This window comes from Staurois parvus, unplaced genomic scaffold (genome assembly GCF_062004578.1).
Source record: "Staurois parvus isolate SC_StPar_1 unplaced genomic scaffold, SC_StPar_1.0 ptg001752l, whole genome shotgun sequence".
Taxonomy (NCBI): Eukaryota; Metazoa; Chordata; class Amphibia; order Anura; family Ranidae; genus Staurois; species Staurois parvus.
Window position 1 is genome coordinate 129138 of NW_028319548.1, and position 17286 is coordinate 146423.

General features: G+C 46.6%; 1 protein-coding gene across 1 annotated transcript in view; it reads left to right on the plus strand.

Moving 5' to 3' along the window:
- LOC149434512 (uncharacterized) overlaps positions 1-17286 on the plus strand; it is a gene marked incomplete at its 3' end in the record, with an annotated part of 99967 nt that overhangs the window by 29062 nt on the left and 53619 nt on the right. The window contains exons 3-4 of the mRNA XM_089663695.1: positions 6269-8459; positions 17182-17241. Coding sequence (XP_089519821.1) covers positions 6269-8459; positions 17182-17241 — 2251 coding nt within the window. The remainder of the gene's footprint in view (positions 1-6268; positions 8460-17181; positions 17242-17286) is intronic.

Here is a 17286-nt window from a genome sequence, read left to right on the forward strand (position 1 = left end):
AGAGTAGTCAAATGAGCCAGGGGTCAGAGCAGGAGATAGTCAGCAAAGGTCAGGATCAAGCAGGTCGGCAACAAATCAATCAGCAGGAACACAAGAGCAGGAACAGGATAAGAAGACCATACGGCAACCAGTGTCTGTGCAGGGTTGGTTTAAATAGTGCACCCTGCACTGTCATTGGTGCCATGCACGCGAGTGCGCATGTGCGGCCGCCGCCACCGCAGCTGCCCAGGTCCTAGCGCCTGCCGATTAGAGCGCGTTGGCGTTCTGCGCATGTGCAGACCCGTGCGCCGCCACGACTGCTGACAAACACGATGCCGTAACACAAAAAATGGCCTGGTCGGGGGGGGGGGGGAATCTTCTGGAGAGCAAGGGGTTAAGATCCTTCATATCAAGCATGGAGACACTACACCATCCAGCATTCATATCCAACCTATAATGTGCACCTAGGTAGTGTCCATGCGTGCAATAATGCATGTTCTGATCTATACCTGTGCATCCATATTTAATGATGGATCTATCTTAACAGCTAAACTCTCCTTCATATACAGTTTACTATCAGTAAGCAAAGCTGGAGGGTTCTAATTGGCTGACCAAACACTTTCAATCTGAACCTAAAAAGATTTCTGTTGTCATTCCTGTATACAGGCCCGGACTGGGACAAAAAATAGGACTGAACATCCCCAAGCCCGGGAACCCTATCCTCAGAGTCCGGTGGTGAAATGCCAGGGCCCGGACGCAAAAGCGACCTTTGCCACCCTGGTAGTTCTGAAACTAGTGTTAGTAGGCTTTTATTTTATTTTTTTAATTTTTTTTTTTAATTTTTAAAATTCGCCTCCAGGGATTTTTAAAAGTCCTGGAGGCGAGCATGGGAGGAGGTGACACAGGAACTAGAGAGCAGAAGGTCTTGGGAGGATCGAAGAGAGCGGTTGGTTGATATTTTGAGACCAGGTTGGTTTTAATTTTACTGTTTACCTGCATTTTCTCTTTCAAGGTCTTGTGAGAGACGCAGATCCTTCATCTGCATGTACAGTCCCAGCCTGGCCACCGCACTCTGCTCAGGATTTGGTGCTGCTCGTGCAGGGAGTGACTCCTCTCTACTCTGGAAATGCAAGTTCTTCCTCTACGACAACCGAAAGGTGGCGACAACTGCTTGGGTCATTGGCCCCACTTCTCCTCAGTGGGGACCCGAAACTTTGGCTTCATGAGGCTTTAAACTCACTAATAAAAGCAAGCGGCACACGAGGTGAGCTCTATAGGAATGAGTCTCGTAATGAGAAGTAATAGTATATAATATATAAAAAACATTGCATAACCGTTTATCCAGAGAATCTGCATGTACATTCGTTCCGTGCGAATTGGGCAAAAAACATGGCTGGATCTAGGGGAGGGGTGCTGTGCCCCACCCCCCCCATTTTAATTGTGCCCCAACCCCAAAACCAACCCTAACCTTCCACTAAACTACCCTAATCTGCCACTATGCTGCCCTAAATGAACACAATACCACCCTAATCTGATTCTTTACGGCCCTAGCCTGACACTATACTGATCTCAGGTATGCGTTGTGTGGGGAAGAGGAGCTCTGCTGCCTGTGCCCAAGCAGTGCAGGGATGGGAGAAGGAGCTGTGCCCTTGTACTCTGCCCTGCCAGCAGTGACCCCTGTCCTCTGCCCTCTGCCCTGCCAGCAGTGACCCTTGGCCTCTGCCCTGCCAGCAGTGACCCCTGTCTTCTGCCCTGCCAGCAGTGACCCTTGGCCTCTGCCCAGCCAGCAGTGACCCCTGTCTTCTGCCCTGCCAGCAGTGACCCGTCTTCTGCCCTGCCAGCAGTGACCCCTGTCTTCTGCCCTGCCAGCAGTGACCCCTGTCCTCTGCTCTGCCAGAAGTGACCCATGTCCTCTGCCACCAGTGACCCCTGTCCTCTGCCCTTCCAGCAGTGACCCCTGTCCTCTGCCCTTCCAGCAGTGACCCCCATCCTCTGCCCCGCCAGCAGTGACCCCTGTCCTCTGCTCTGCCAGCAGTGACCCCTGTCCTCTCTCCTGCCAGCAGTGACCCCCCGTCCTCTGCCCCGCCAGCAGTGACCCCTGTCCTCTGCCAGTAGTGACACCTGTCCTCTCTCCTGCCAGCAGTGACCCCCGTCCTCTGCCCCGCCAGCAGTGACCCCTGTCCTCTGCCAGCAGTGACCCCTGTCCTCTCTCCTGCCAGCAGTGACCCCCGTCCTCTGCCCCGCCAGCAGTGACCCCTGTCCTCTGCCAGTAGTGACACCTGTCCTCTCTCCTGCCAGCAGTGACCCCTGTCCTCTGCCAGTAGTGACACCTGTCCTCTCTCCTGCCAGTAGTGACCCCTGTCCTCTCTCCTGCCAGCAGTGACCCCTGTCTTTTGCCCTGCCAGCAGTGACCCCTGTTCTCTGTCCTGCTGAACACCCATCCTCTGCCCCCCTGATATTTTTTACTGCACCCCCACGTCAGACAGGCTAGATCTGGTCCTGACAAAAACTATTCTTTAGGCTATTCTCTCTTCTGAAAGAATGTTGTTCTGTTTATGGGCAGGTATAAATGCTGCATATTGGCCACTAGATGGAGCTGAGGAGCATAGGAAATACATACATCTTTGTAAGGAGATACAATGTCACAATTCCATAACACATTAGATCAGGGGTCCTCAAACTACGGCCTGCAGGACAGCCTGGTGAAGACTCACCCCTTGATTTCACCCTCGGAAGAAACAGGAGAGGAGGAGGAGAGCACACCAGGCACTAGTTAAAGTGCATTGTGGTGTCCAGCGCATTACAGTGTACCAGGGGCGGACTGACAACTCATGGGGCCCCCGGGCAATAGGGGATCATGGGGCCCCTGTGTCCTTGCCCAAACTCAAAAAAGCCTATGAAAAAGGAACCAGGGGCATCTCATGGGGCCCCCTACTGACCCCGGGCCCTCGGGCGGTGCCCGGGTTTCCAAATGGTCAGTCCGCCCCTGCAGTGTACAGTGCATTTTAACCGTTTCCACGCCGCCCTATAGCCGAAATACAGTCATATATACTTGATTTTGCAGTTCCGGGTAGGGGCCCTACCCACGCCGCCATTTGCCTCCTCCCTCAGTGACACCAAGTCAGTTCCCCCCAGTGGCAGAATGCCCTCAGTCCCGCTATAAGTTATCACCATTACTAGTAAAAAAAAAAAAAATCCAGTATATATACTGCTATTTGTAAACGCTATAACTTTCATGTAAACCAGGGGTGGGCAACTGTGGCCCTCCAGCTGTTGTAGAACTACAAGTCCCATGAGGCATTGCAAAACTGACAGTTACAAGCATGACTCCCAAAGGCAGAGGCATGATGGGACTTGTAGTTCACCAACAGCTGGAGGGCCACAGTTGCCCACCCCTGATGTAAACCAATTAATTTACACGTATTGGGATTTTTTTTTTAGAAAAGACACGGAGCAGAATACATTTTGGCCTAAATTTATGGCGAAATTTGATTTTTTTACATTTTCTTACTGGACGTATTTTATAGCAAAAAGTCAAAAATATTGGTTTTTTTTGTCAAAATTGTCAGGGTTTTTTTGTTTACAGCACAAAAAATAAAAAATGCAGAGGCAATCAAATACCACCGAAAAATCTCTATTTGTGGGGAAAAAAAGGACGTACATTTAATTTGGGCGCAGCATTGCATGACCGCTCAATTGCCAGTTAAAGTAATGCAGAGCCGTGTCACAAAAAGTGGCCTGTTCAGGAGGGGGGGGGGGGGGGGTGGAAATCCTCAGGAAGATGAGTGGTTACTACCTTCTCCTCCAGACTGGCATTGCTGTTGTCTGCTGCGCCTCCTGTGCTAATTCATCCAGAGTGGTGGCTCACTAATACAGGTGGTGTGCTGCTGCCCAGGTTTTAGGTTTATTACCACTTTAAGAGAAACAGCCTAAAGAACATTTGTTTTTTCCCAATTTGCACAAAATGAATGTAAACAGACCCTTAAGTGTAGCATGGCCTAATAAAAATCAAATAATGAAAGACAAATGCAATCTGAGTGTGAAAACTGAGGTCCAAAAAACCAACATATAGCATTTTTCTCTTGCAGGGGATTTGAACCACCTTCTGTTATGGTAAACGATTAGGATATCCCTTGGCGTGTTTTTTCTGAATATTTGAATTGTGGTTTGTTGTTTACAATTTTTCTGCATCTTTCTGTTAATTTTTTGTCTACTTTTTATGTGTGTGTCTATAATATAAAAGTAAGTCCACTTTTTGGCAGATTTTTTTTTTCACTGCAAGGTAGTTTTTTGTATAATAATCTATTGCATGCCATTGTGTTTGCACATTCTCAGGGCCACCATTAGAAATCATGGGGCCACATACAGCCTGCCTGACAGTGCCGCAGCGCCACTTCTGCCTGTGTGACAGCAATACAAAAAAGAAGCATGTCAAGCAGCCAACCGGAACCCCACGAGTGCCGTTGTCCAGTGTAGACCGCCCCTACGAAGTATGCCACTGCCCGGGCCCCACCAGTTCAACGGCAGGAGCTGGGGATAGAGAGGGGAACTGTTCACTCATTTTCAGGACCAGGCAGAGTAATCCTTCGCACTGGGGCTCCCAAAAATTAAATCAATTACATTTATTTAAAGTGGTTCTAAATCGTGAAAGTTTTTTCACCTTCATGCTTTCTTTGCAGGAAGGTAAAAAACCTGTGTGCAGCAGCCCCCCCCCCCCCAATACTTACCTGAGCCCCATCACGATCCAGCAATGTGCATGAAAGCCTTGACTCTGGGGATTCTCCCTCCTCATTGGCTGAGACAGCAGCAGGAGCCATTGGCTCCTGCTGCTGTCAAACACAGCCAGTGAGCCAATGAGGAGAGAGAGGGGGCGGAGCTGAGCCGAGTATCTGTGTGTGAATGGACACAAAGAGCAGTGGCTCAGGAGAGAGCCTGCTTGGGTGCCCCTATAGCAAGCTGCTTGCTCTGAAGGCACTTGGCAGGAGGGAGGGGCCAGGAGTGTTGGTGGGGGGACCCGAGAAGACGAGGATCGGGGTTGCTCTGTGCAATACCATTGCACAGAGCAGGTAAGTATGACATATTTGTTATTTTTTAAAAAAACTACCTTTAATATCACTTTAATTAGTTGCTGCTGAACTGATGGGGGCTGGGGAACTTATATTTTTTTGCTGGGAGCCATGGCTCCTGGAATTACTAGGCATACAACCAAAGCTGTTTGAGGAGTCCCCTCTCTACCCTTTGGGTCCCCTGCTCAACTGAAGGGGCTCAGGCCCCTTACTGAAGGGCCGTCTCTAGCTTCCTATCAGTGTCACTGTGCATGCTCTTGAGCATGCATTGGGTCCCATGGGAAATGTTCACATTCTGCCCCTGCTGAACTGACAGGACTCAGGCCCTGTACAGAAGGTCTGGTTCTAACCCCCATCCATGGCCCTGTACATGCTCTTGTATGTCCAATGGGAAATGTTCACATTTTGCCCTTGCTGGACTCATAGGGCAAAGACCCCATACAGTGGGTCCAGTTCTACCCTCCATCCATGGCCCTGTACATGTTCTTGTATGTCCAATGGGAAATGTTCACATTTTGCCCTTGCTGGACTCATAGGGCCCAGACCACATTCAGGGGGTCCAGTTCTTTCCTCCATCCAGAGCCCTGTACACGCTCTTGTATGTCCAATGGGAAATGTTCACATTTTGCCCTTGCTGGACTCATAGGGCCCAGACCATGTACAGGGGGTCCAGTTTTATCCCCCATCCATGGCCCTGTACATGCTCTTGTATGTCCAATGGGAAATGTTCACATTTTGCCCATGCTGGACTCGTGAAACCCAGACCCTCTACAAGGTGTAGAGTTCTACCCTCCATCCATGGCCCTGTACATGCTCTTGTATGTCCAATGGGAAATGTTCACATTTTGCCCATGCTGGACTCGTGAAACCCAGACCCTGTACAAGGTGTAGAGTTCTACCCTCCATCCATGGCCCTGTACATGCTCTTGTATGTCACATTTTGCGACTGTGTGAGAAATGCAGACATCTATAGGATTTTGGATCTAGGTAACAGTGAGAAGACTAATGTACATAGCAGGGAGCTGAAGCCATCACTGCTTTAAAAATGTGAATATATTTTACTGAGCACAAAAAGTGCTTTGGAAGCACATACAGTATGACCAGACAAGATAGGTAGAAGTATTGAGTTCATCATTTTACTGCCTTACAATGTATAATATGCCAAAAAGTTGGAGAAGCATAGTTATAAGTGCCTGTACTCATTGATTTCTGTATTCTTTTAGGGGCATGTCTCATAACCTGAGTTGGGGTTTCCTGGACTTGCCAGTGGTCTCACCTCTATCTGAGGGATCCCAGGTTCTTGGCGCATCGTTCAAAGCTAACCTCTCAATGTTCTTGATTGCCTGTTCTGAGCGCCTTCTCCCTGCCCTGAAAAGCACATGCAAGGTCATCCCTGACTCCATACGTGGTGGCTTGCAGTCACTATGTTTGCAACTAACATCTGCTCCTCAGACTGTGCTAAAGGACAACCAGCTCTGCATGTCTTTCTTCACGCAACTGTCTGACCTGACCGGTCAATGTAGCACCAAGACAGCCAGAACTGTCAAATCTACGACTATAGATTGCAACTACTCAGCCTGGTACACCTCAGGAGCATCTCCTGATGATGTCTCTACATGTAGTGTAAAGGACCAGCAAAATTTCATTTACTCAGTCTGTGGGAACCAGATGCTGCTCAGTCAGCTAACAGCCCGGCCAGAGAACAACTGGTTGCAAGGATTCTGTGGACACTACACTGAGAAAATTTGTAATTATGTTTCCTGGGTGGGCAGTACAGTCTCTGAATTTTCTGTTCTTTCTTGCTGGCTGTATGACCAGGACCAGTTTATACTTTATCTCTGTGAAAACCCAAATCTCTTGTATCAGCTCCAGGAGAATCCAAACAACCAGTGGCTTGATCCTTTGTGTCCAACCATGCCCCCAACTGAAACAGGCACGTCTTCCATCTTACTGCAACCCTGCAGCTATGACCAATGGCATCTAGAGAACATAGACCCATCCATTGTTGGTTTCTGTGCCGTAAATGATATGATTGCTTTTGAAAACTATGCTTGCCTATCTCTTGACGTTCCTCAACAATTCATCATTTACGAGTCCAACCCCTGGGTTGAAGAGCTCTGTTATAACTTCACAACTCAACAACTTTGTAACTACTCAACATGGTTGAAAAAGGACACCAACAACCAGTCGGAGTTAGACATACCTTCATTTGTGGTCTTCAGGTGCAGCCAGATAGATGAGAACCAGTTCCTGTCTTCTGTATGTAGAAAATTTAGGATGCTAATTACTTTGACAATGAGTACTAACAACAGTTGGTTGGTGGAGTTCTGTTCTCAGCGCCTGTGTAATTATACAACATGGAACGCCAATGCATTTGATGCCGCGGTTGTGGGCTTCTGCTGGCAGTTTGACCAGAAGCAGCTAGAACATTTTCTTTGCCTCAATCAAAATATCACCCAGCAGATCCATGTGTACCTACCTTCAGATCTAGCATGTCCATGGAATAACGCAAATGCAACACTTTGTAGTTACAACCTTTCCAGCTGGACTGCTCTTAACTCGCCCATGTTGTCAACCTGCCCAGCTCGAGATGCATTGAAGTTTAGTCAGTTTATTTGTGAGAATTCCACACTCGTGACACAACTCTCCAACATACCGGAAAACAACTGGATCCCAATGTTTTGTAATGGAAAGCTCACTTACAGCATAGCCAACTGTATGGGGTATATCTTTAATTTTCTTTCTTCATCTTGTGAAAACTGTAACAAGACAGGACAGGATCAGGTAGTACATTCCATCTGTAATCATCAGGGTTTACCCCAGATATTGGATGCATTGTGGAACTCAACAGTTCTTAACAAGTTCCTAGTATGGAATTTTTGTAATTACTCCTCCTGGGCATTAGTGGATCCACCAGCATTTTTGGTGTCGTACTGTTGGAATTTTGACAGTGAGAACTTCACTGCCCATGTGTGTACCTGGTCGGACCTGCTTTCTAAGATAGCCAATGGCTCAGTGACCTCATGGGTTGTCAACGTCTGTTCTGTCTCCAAGACAGTCAATGAGTCTGCTGCATGTCTGTCAGATGAAGATAAAAAGAAGCTCCAGTGGAATTGCAGTGCTGATCTGAGCTCAGTATGTCCAGGAGAAGGACTAACATTGCTCAGCTTTCTTCCTCTCAGTGCCTGTTACCTACAAAATGCAGGCATCACGCCAACAACCAACTTCTCAGAACTTTACATACAAGCTGTGGACACCATTGTGATTCTTCTGCTCTTCCTAGAGGACACGCAAATCCTGTCTTTGTCTGGCAGGTATATGGTCCAAGCTATGGCTTGGAATTCTGCACTGAATTTCATTTCCCAGGAAACATGGTACAGTGACCAGAGAAGAGAGTTCATCCTGAAATTTGGGGTGTGTTCCTCTATTTGACGTATAGGTGAAATGCTTAGTCTTTTTGTGACATAACTGTTATGCCTTTGTAGCTGAACCCCCCTAGGTCCCTTAGGTCTTTTCCCTGAAGTGCCCCACAGCCAAGCACACAGTCACTCCTCTGTCTCAATGAACGGTCTAGGGGTACGCTTTTCTGTAGGACTTGAACTAGGGTAGCTGTGGGATACTCCAGTAACTCTCAGTAGCAATTTGAGGACACTGAGCCTCCTTCTTTAGAACTATGCGCCATGTCCTCGTACAAATACTCAAACCTTTTCTCTTAATGAAACTCAAAACCCCTTACCTCATGAATAACAACCAATAAGTATAAATAAATACTTAAATAAAATAACTAAATGCAGTAAAAAATCTATAATAAAATCAAATCAAATGAAATAAATATATACACAAGTCCAAAATGAAGTGTCCAAAAAAATATCCCCTCTGATGATGCGCCTTAGCACGAAAGGCCTCAGGAGGACCTGACAGCCCGTGACGCCTTATTGCCTCCCAGACCACGAGGAGGTCTGGCGGCCACTCTACTATTCAGGTTCAGTAATTTTGTTTCCTGTACTATATTTTTTGGCATTTGCTAGCACCTTTACAGATCTACCCTGCACTAAGTTTGTTACCAATAAAGTTTTTTGACATACTACACTATGGGTTCCACTTTTTGCCCCTCATTGAGGGGTCAGCAGACACAGCTTCCAATTTATACTACATCCAGAGGAGGGAAGCCTTCACCTGGAGGGATTCTTTATCCGGTTGATCCATCCTGATCCTAAGGAGGTCCTGTGAGCCCAGCAGACTATCGTTTGATGACATCCCTTCCTGAGGGAGATCGATATCTGTGGAATTTAATACACACATGCGCATTTCCTATGCGCGGTCGGTGAGTGCGCATTTCTGCCATTTCTTCCGGATTCCTCATAGCTGTGCCCACTTTAATATTATATTGATGAATTAAACGAACATTTGATAACAAATTTCAGTTCAAACTTTTTGGATCGAACTGTTAAGATCGAATTTTCTGCTTGTTGATTTTAGCGCTGCACTTTATTTATTTACAAAAAAATATAGTGTCCAAAAATTTCCAAATATAGGTAGTCCACCCAAATGTTTAGTGTATCCAGTTTATTTCTCCATTTCAGATCATGTAATACCTCGAGAAAATGAACTAAGACAGTGTATTACCTTCAAAAATAATTCAATTACATGTATATACCTTTGTGAAAATACAGTAAGTATATACTTAGTACGTGCAAAAATAAATACCAGATTCAGCTGTGAGTGACATGTGAATCATGAAATGAAAAATCACTCTGTGTGCACTCTAATAAACATGAAACATGTACACTCACAAAAAAATAAATAAATAAATATTAATAAAACCACATAAAGTGAAATAAATCAATCAATTCGTAAATCAGTAAAGTGAACACTCCGTGACCACCTCTAAATAGTGGGATTAAATGCAATTACCCTCATGGAGTAACAACAAGCATCGCAGGATGTATACAGTAGTCACTTTTAAGCTTCCATCCACCGTACATATAGTAACCTTCAACATTCCAAACTCCTCATAAAAAAAAAGAAGAGATCCATGTAGTATATAGATCAAGTGTATAAAAGAAATTTAATACATATCTTACATTAAGGATCGTTTTGTACAGCATAACTTTCTAGACCAGTCTCAGCAATCTACATGGCTAAAAACCACGTTTTCCAGTTTTCAAAATGGCCACGCTGCTACTTCCGGTTTGGCGTATTACATCAGACGTCACGTCCCTGGCGCGTTTCGTCACTTCCGGACTACTTCTAGAGGGATCCCGATGTCTGAGAGGCGGCTCCTCTTATTATTATTATTATTATTATACAGTATTTATAAAGCGCCAATAGTTCGCTCAGCCCTGCCGTAAACTCCAGCTTTCAGGCTAAAAAACAGAGTTCAGTATTTGTTAGGAAAAGACCTCAAAATGCTGATTTCTTTGTAAGGTATTTTGGATGCCAAAGGGAAACTATAATGGTTTTTGGCTCAGTGTCAGGACTGGGATCTGAACCCACAACCTGTGCTGTGCCTGGCACTGGCTCTTCTTGCTGAGCCGCCTGAGATTATTATTATTATTATTATTATAATAGCGCCAATAGTTCGCTCAGCGCTGTACATTACAAAGGGGGACAGAACATGTGATAGAACAATACCAATACAATACAAAACATGAGGGGATCGAGGGCCCTGCTCCTTGGAGCTTACAATCTAGGAGGGAGGGGATGGTGGTACAGGAGGAGATAGCTGTGGGGGATGCAGTGGTAGGAAGAGTGGAGGAGGTCGGCAGGTTAGCAGGGGGTGGGGTAGGCTTCCCTGAAGAGATGGGTTTTCAGGGTGCGCCTAAAGGAGAAGAGAGTAGGTGATAATCTGATGGGTTGGGGCAGGGAGTTCCAGAGGATGGGTGACACCCTGTATCATTGGCAGGAGGCTATATACAGTTGCAAGAAAAAGTATGTGAACCCCTTGGGATTACGTGGAGTTTTGCATGAATTGGGCATAAAATGTGCTCTGAACGTCATTTAAGTCACAACAATAGAAGAACACAGTCTGCTGAACATAATACTACACAAACATTAGATGTTGCCATGGTTTAATTGCACATAACATGTAAACATTCACAGTGCAGGGAGGAAAAAGTATGTGAACCTTTGGACTTCATAATTGGTTGACCCTCCTTTGGCTGCAATAACCTCAACCAAACGTTTCCTGTAGTTGCAGATCAGACCTGCACAACGATCTGGAGTCATTTTGGACCACTCCTCTTCACAAAACTGTTTCAGTGTAGCAATATTCTTGGGATGTCTGGTGTGAATCGCTCTCTTAAGGTCATGCCACAGCATTTCAATCGGGTTGAGGTCAGGACTCTGACTGGGCCACTCCAGAAGGCGTATTCTGTGCTGTTGCAGCCATTGTTTTGTTGAATTACTTGTATGCTTTGGGTCATTGTCCTGTTGCATCACCCATCCTCTGCGGAGCTTCAGTTGGCGGACAGATGGTCGTACGTTTTCCTGCAAAATGTCTTGATAAACTCTGGAATTCATTTTCCCATCAATGACAACAATCTGTCCAGGCCCTGAGACAGCAAAGCAGCCCCAAACCATGATGCTCCCTCCGCCATGTTTCACAGTGGGGGTGAGGTTTTGATGTTGGTGTGCTGTGCCTTTTTTTCTCCACACATAGTGTTGTGTGTTCTTCCCAAACAACTCAATCTTGGTTTCATCTGTCCACAGTATATTTTGCTAGTAGTGCTGTGGAACATCCAGGTGCTCTTTTGCAAACTTCAAACGTGCTGCAATATTGTTTTTGGACAGCAATGGCTTCCTCCGTGGTGTCCTCCCATGTACTCCATTCTTGTTTAATGTTTTCCTTATTGTAGATGTGTCAACAAAAATGTTAGCATGTGCCAGAGATTTCTGTAGGTCTTTAGCTGACACTCTGGGATTCTTCTTTACCTCATGCAGCATTCTGCGCTGTGCTCTTGCAGTCATTTTTACAGGACGACCACGCCTAGGGAGAGTAGCAACAGTGCTAAACTTTCTCCATTTGTAGACAGTCTGTCTTACCGTGGACACAGGAACATCAAGGCTTTTGGAGATACTTTTGTAACCCTTTCCAGCTTCATGCAAGTCAACAATTCTTGATCGTAGGTCTTCTGAGAGCTCTTTTCTGCGAGGCATGGTTCACATCAAACAGTGCTTCTTGAAACCAGTAAACCCAAAACAGGTGTGTGTTTTTTAAGGGCAGGACAGCTGTCAGCAACACATCCAATATCATCACACTGATTGGAGTCAAGGTTGGCTCACTCCTGGCTCCAATTAGCTCTGGGAGAAGTCATTAAGCTAGGGCCTCACATACTTTTTCCTCCCTGCACTGTGAATGTTTACATGTTATGTGCAATTAAACCATGGCAACATCTAATGTTTGTGTAGTATTATGTTCAGCAGACTGTGTTCTTCTATTGTTGTGACTTAGATGACGTTCAGAGCACATTTTATGCCCAATTCATGCAAAACTCCACGTAATCCCAAGGGGTTCACATACTTTTTCTTGCAACTGTACATGTAATTGAATTATTTTTGAAGGTAATACACTATCTTAGTTTCATTTTCTCGAGGTATTACGTGATCTGAAATGGAGAAATAAGTTGGATACGCTAAACATTTGGGTGGACTACCTATATTTGGAAATTTTTGGACACTTATTTTTTGGACACTATATTTTTTTGGACACTTCATTTTGGACTTTTGTGTATATATTTATTTGATTTGATTTTATTATATATTTTTTACTGCATTTAGTTATTTTATTTAATAATTTATTTATACTTATTGGTTGTTATTCATGAGGTAAGGGGTTTTGAGTTTCATTAAGAGAAAAGGTTTGAGCAGGGGCGGACTGACCATTCGAGCTCTTGGGCACTGCCTGAGGGCTTGGGGTCAGTAGGGGGCCCCATGAAATGCCCCTGTTACATTTTTTATAGGCTTTTTTGGGTGTGCTTTGAGTGTGAGTGTGTGAAAACCTCCAATGGATACAAGTTCTCCACCAATGAAGAGTTGGGTGCAGGGGCGGACTGACCATTTGGAAACTCAGGTACTGCCAGGGGTCAGTAGGGGGCCTCATGAGATACCCCTGGTACCTTTTTCATAGTCTTTTTTGAGTGTGGGCAAGGACACAGGGGCCCCATGATCCCCTATTGCCTGGGGGCCCCATGAGTTGTCAGTCCGCCCCTGGGTTTGAGTATTTATTGTGCTTTGAAGGGTGAAAGTGTTAATTTTCTTGTGGGTGGTTATAGTGAGAATTTTATTTGTTGATTGAATGTCCTCGTACAAGTAGATGATGTACTGAGCTTTGTAGTAGAAACTTGAGGATATAAATCTTCCTCTTTGGATAATCTGAGCAGAGTCCTTTCACTAAGAAAAATGCCGGCCATACATGGGTTGAAATTCGACCGATTTTTCATCTGAAATTTTCGTTCTGTTAGTAGGGTCAATGGCACCGGCTGATTTTTGTGGTTCCTCCCCTTTTCGGGCATCGGGTATGTTGGAAAATTCTTGAAAAACGCCTGATTTTCGACTCGATGGTCAAATCGTACGATCGTTTTTCCAAAAAGAATATGCACATGAGCCGTGACCTGGAAGGAACAGAAGTTTCGCCTGTTAAATGGGGGGAACTTTATGACTTGGGCAGCTGATTTTCGAAATCACTGATGGCACCATTGGATTACCGAGCGGACGACATTTTCGATCTTCGGAATTCGACCCATATATGACCTGCATTAAGTAGACTGAGCGCTTCAGGGCACCCTTTACACACACAGATGACTTTATAGGAGCAGAAGGGGGAGTCTGTACTCACAAATGTTTTCAGACAGTTGCCTCTCGCCAATATCTTCCAGACACTTTCTCCCAGTGATACCAGACTAGATCCTCAGATGAAAAGCTCCAGTCAGCTCCAGAAACTTTCAGCAACCAGGCCCAGCTGGGACCTCGATGAACATGGCAGAATTTCCTAGGAGGCAATTAGCTCCCCTAGGCTATGATCTCCTCCGGGACAAGGCACCTCTGTTCCAGGTCTCAGAGTATTTATACACACTCCCAGCTACCAACTGGGCATCTCTTTCCAGGGACTGGCAATGGCTGCTCATGTCTACCCTCCAATGTACACAGATCAGTGTTACTAAACCTCCAACAGTACAATCAGTCTGTAGATGCAGTAAAGCGTGCTTGTTATACTCACTGGGGAACCTAAGAGGTTGCATTGTGTAAAAATACTGTTTGATCCTGTCTTCTCTGATCCTCCCCTTCTTCTACTGTCCCCAATCGCAATCTGATGATAGTACAGAGCCCTTGGAGTCACTCTGCACATGCTCAGTTTGGTGTGTATTGCTAGAGAGTTTTTCTTTTATTATTTGGGAGAGTGCATGTGATCAGCACAGGGCCAATCAGCACTGCCCAGACTCCTTGCTACAAGCTTTAACATGTGCTCTGCTGGACACTGATAGAAGTCACAAGACTGCTATATACGGATGATGAGAAAAGGTATTTAGCATTTTATATTTACTAAAATAATTGCATTTCCATGTTGTGTGTACTGTGGGAGAGCGGATATAGTGAATGCGGGGTCCGGGAGACCGAATATAATGAATGCCGGGTCCAGGGAGACCAGATATAGTGAATGCGAGGTCCGGGGAGAGCAGATATAGTGAATGCGGGGTCCGGGGAGAGCGGATATAGTGAATGCGGGGTCCGGGGAGAGCGGATATAGTGACTGCGGGGTCCGGGGAGAGCGGATATAGTGAATGCGGGGTCCGGGGAGAGCGGATATAGTGAATGCGGGGTCCGGGGAGAGCGGATATAGTGAATGCAGGGTCCAGGGAGAGCGGATATAGGGAATGCAGGGTCCGGGGAGAGCGAATATAGTGAATGCGGGATCTGGGAGACCGAATATAATGAATGCCGGGTCCAGGTAGACCAGATATAGTGAATGCGAGGTCCGGGGACAGCGGATATAGTGAATGCGGGGTCCGTGGAGAGCGGATATAGTGAATGCGGGGTCCGGGGAGAGCGGATATAATGAATGCGGAGTCCGGGGAGAGCAGATATAATGAATGCAGGGTCCAGGGAGAGCGGATATAGTGAATGCGGGGTCCGGGGAGAGCGGATATAATGAATGCGGAGTCCGGGGAGAGCAGATATAGTGAATGCAGGGTCCAGGGAGAGCGAATATAGTGAGTGCGGGGTCCGGGGAGAGTGGATATAGTGAGTGCAGGGTCTGTTGGATCTACTTCGGGGGACATTTTTTAAATTTTTATTTTTAATAAAGGACTTGTCAAAGACGGTCTCCTGTCATGTTTACAAACACTTTTTTGTGTGAATGGGTAGCAGTACCATGTACCCCATACTCATTCACATGGGGGGTGGGATCTGGGGGTCCCCTTGTTAAGGGGGCTTCCAGATTCTGATAAGCCCCTTAACCGCAGACCCCCCACAACCACCAGCCAAGGTTGTGGGGAAGAGGCCCTTGTACACATCAATATGTTTTGGGGGGGGGGGGACAGGGGGGAGTCCCCCCATATTGAGGGCATGTGGCCTGGTATGGTTCAGGAGGGGGGGTGCTCGCTCGTCCCCCCCACTTTCCTTACCTGCTGGACTGCATGCTCAGATAAGGGTCTGGTATGGATTTTGGGGGAACCCTACGCCATTAAAAAAAAAATGTTGGCATGGGGGTTCCCCTCAAAATCCATACTAGACCCGAATGGCTTGGTATTAATGGGAGGGGGAACCCCACGTCAGTTTGTTTTAATTGTCAGGCAATGCCAACAATTCTTTTTACATTCATCTGTCAGTGGGGAATCCCGCTGACGGCTGGAACATGAAGGAATGTCTCACTCCTAAAATACCACGTGACTTCATCATAGAACTCACGCCGGATTGTAGTCACTAAGCGGGATCTGACCACATACTTGGATGCAGGAAGATGGTGCTCAGTAAATTGTTTTTGTTCGAAGTTCGCGTTCGATCATTCTCAGGGGCGGACTGAAAACTCATGGGGCCCCCAGGCAATAGGGGATCATGGGGCCCCTGTGTCCTTGCTCATACTCAAAAAAGCCTATGAAAAAGGTACCAGGGGCATCTCATGGGGCCCTCTACTGACCCTGGGCCCTCGAGCAGTGCCCTTGTTTCTAAATGGTCAGTCCGCCCCTGATCATTCTGTAGGTTTGAATGATCAACTGCGAACCGGACAGGGGGGTGTTCGACCCATCACTTGTGGGCAGATGCCTTACAGCACATGTGTCAAACACAAGACCCGGGGGCCGAATCCGTCCCGCCAGGCCATTTCATGTGGCCCTTGCACCTCTCCTGCAGCTGCAGCACCCCTTTCATCTCCTCCTCCACCTTTTCTCAGCAGTTGGTACAGAAAGGAGGATAGAACTCCTCCTCCAGAACCTGCGCTTCTCCATGCAGCTGCAAAGAAGCTTGTTAATGTCCCCCCTCCATCCTGTATCAGCAGTAGAGAGGAGGACAGAACTCCTCCTACTCCAGCCCTCCTCAGGTCCTCCTCCAGACCCTGCATTTTCTGCTTCCCAGCTTCTTCCCAGCAGCAGCACAAGGTAAGGGGGTACACTGTGATGTAAAAGAGGGTGGGGGACTCTTGATATCTGATGTAAAGGAGGTTGGACATCTAGTCTTACAGATACAACCGGCCCGCAGTGAAATTCTGTCTGACACCCCTGCCTTGTAGTAACACGTTAGATATGGATGTAACCAGGGGCGGACTGACAACTCATGGGGCCCCCGGGCAATAGGGGATCATGGGGCCCCTGTGTCCTTGCCCAAACTCAAAAAAGCCCATGAAAAAGGTACCAGGGGCATCTCAAGGGGCCCCCTACTGACCCCGGGCCCTCGGGCAGTGCCCAAGTTTCCAAATGGTCAGTACGCCCTTGGATGTAACATGATACAAAGGCGAACTTAACTTTTAACAAAAGTGCTGTTACCCTATAAAGATCTAACAGATGACATCACATCCGAACACAGCCTGCCATTGGCAGATCGATCCGGTAATGGACAGTGCTCATTCGTGGTCTACTTGGACCGCATTGTACGCAGGCTGTAAGATCGACGTGATCCTTTTGTGTAACAATGTATCTTTTCACAGAATACTCTGATATTACTGGCCGGAGAGCACATAACGTCGGAGTCCTGGATCCTGGTGGAGGTAGGTGTGACCCTCCTATATATGGCTACTTACCTACAGTATATA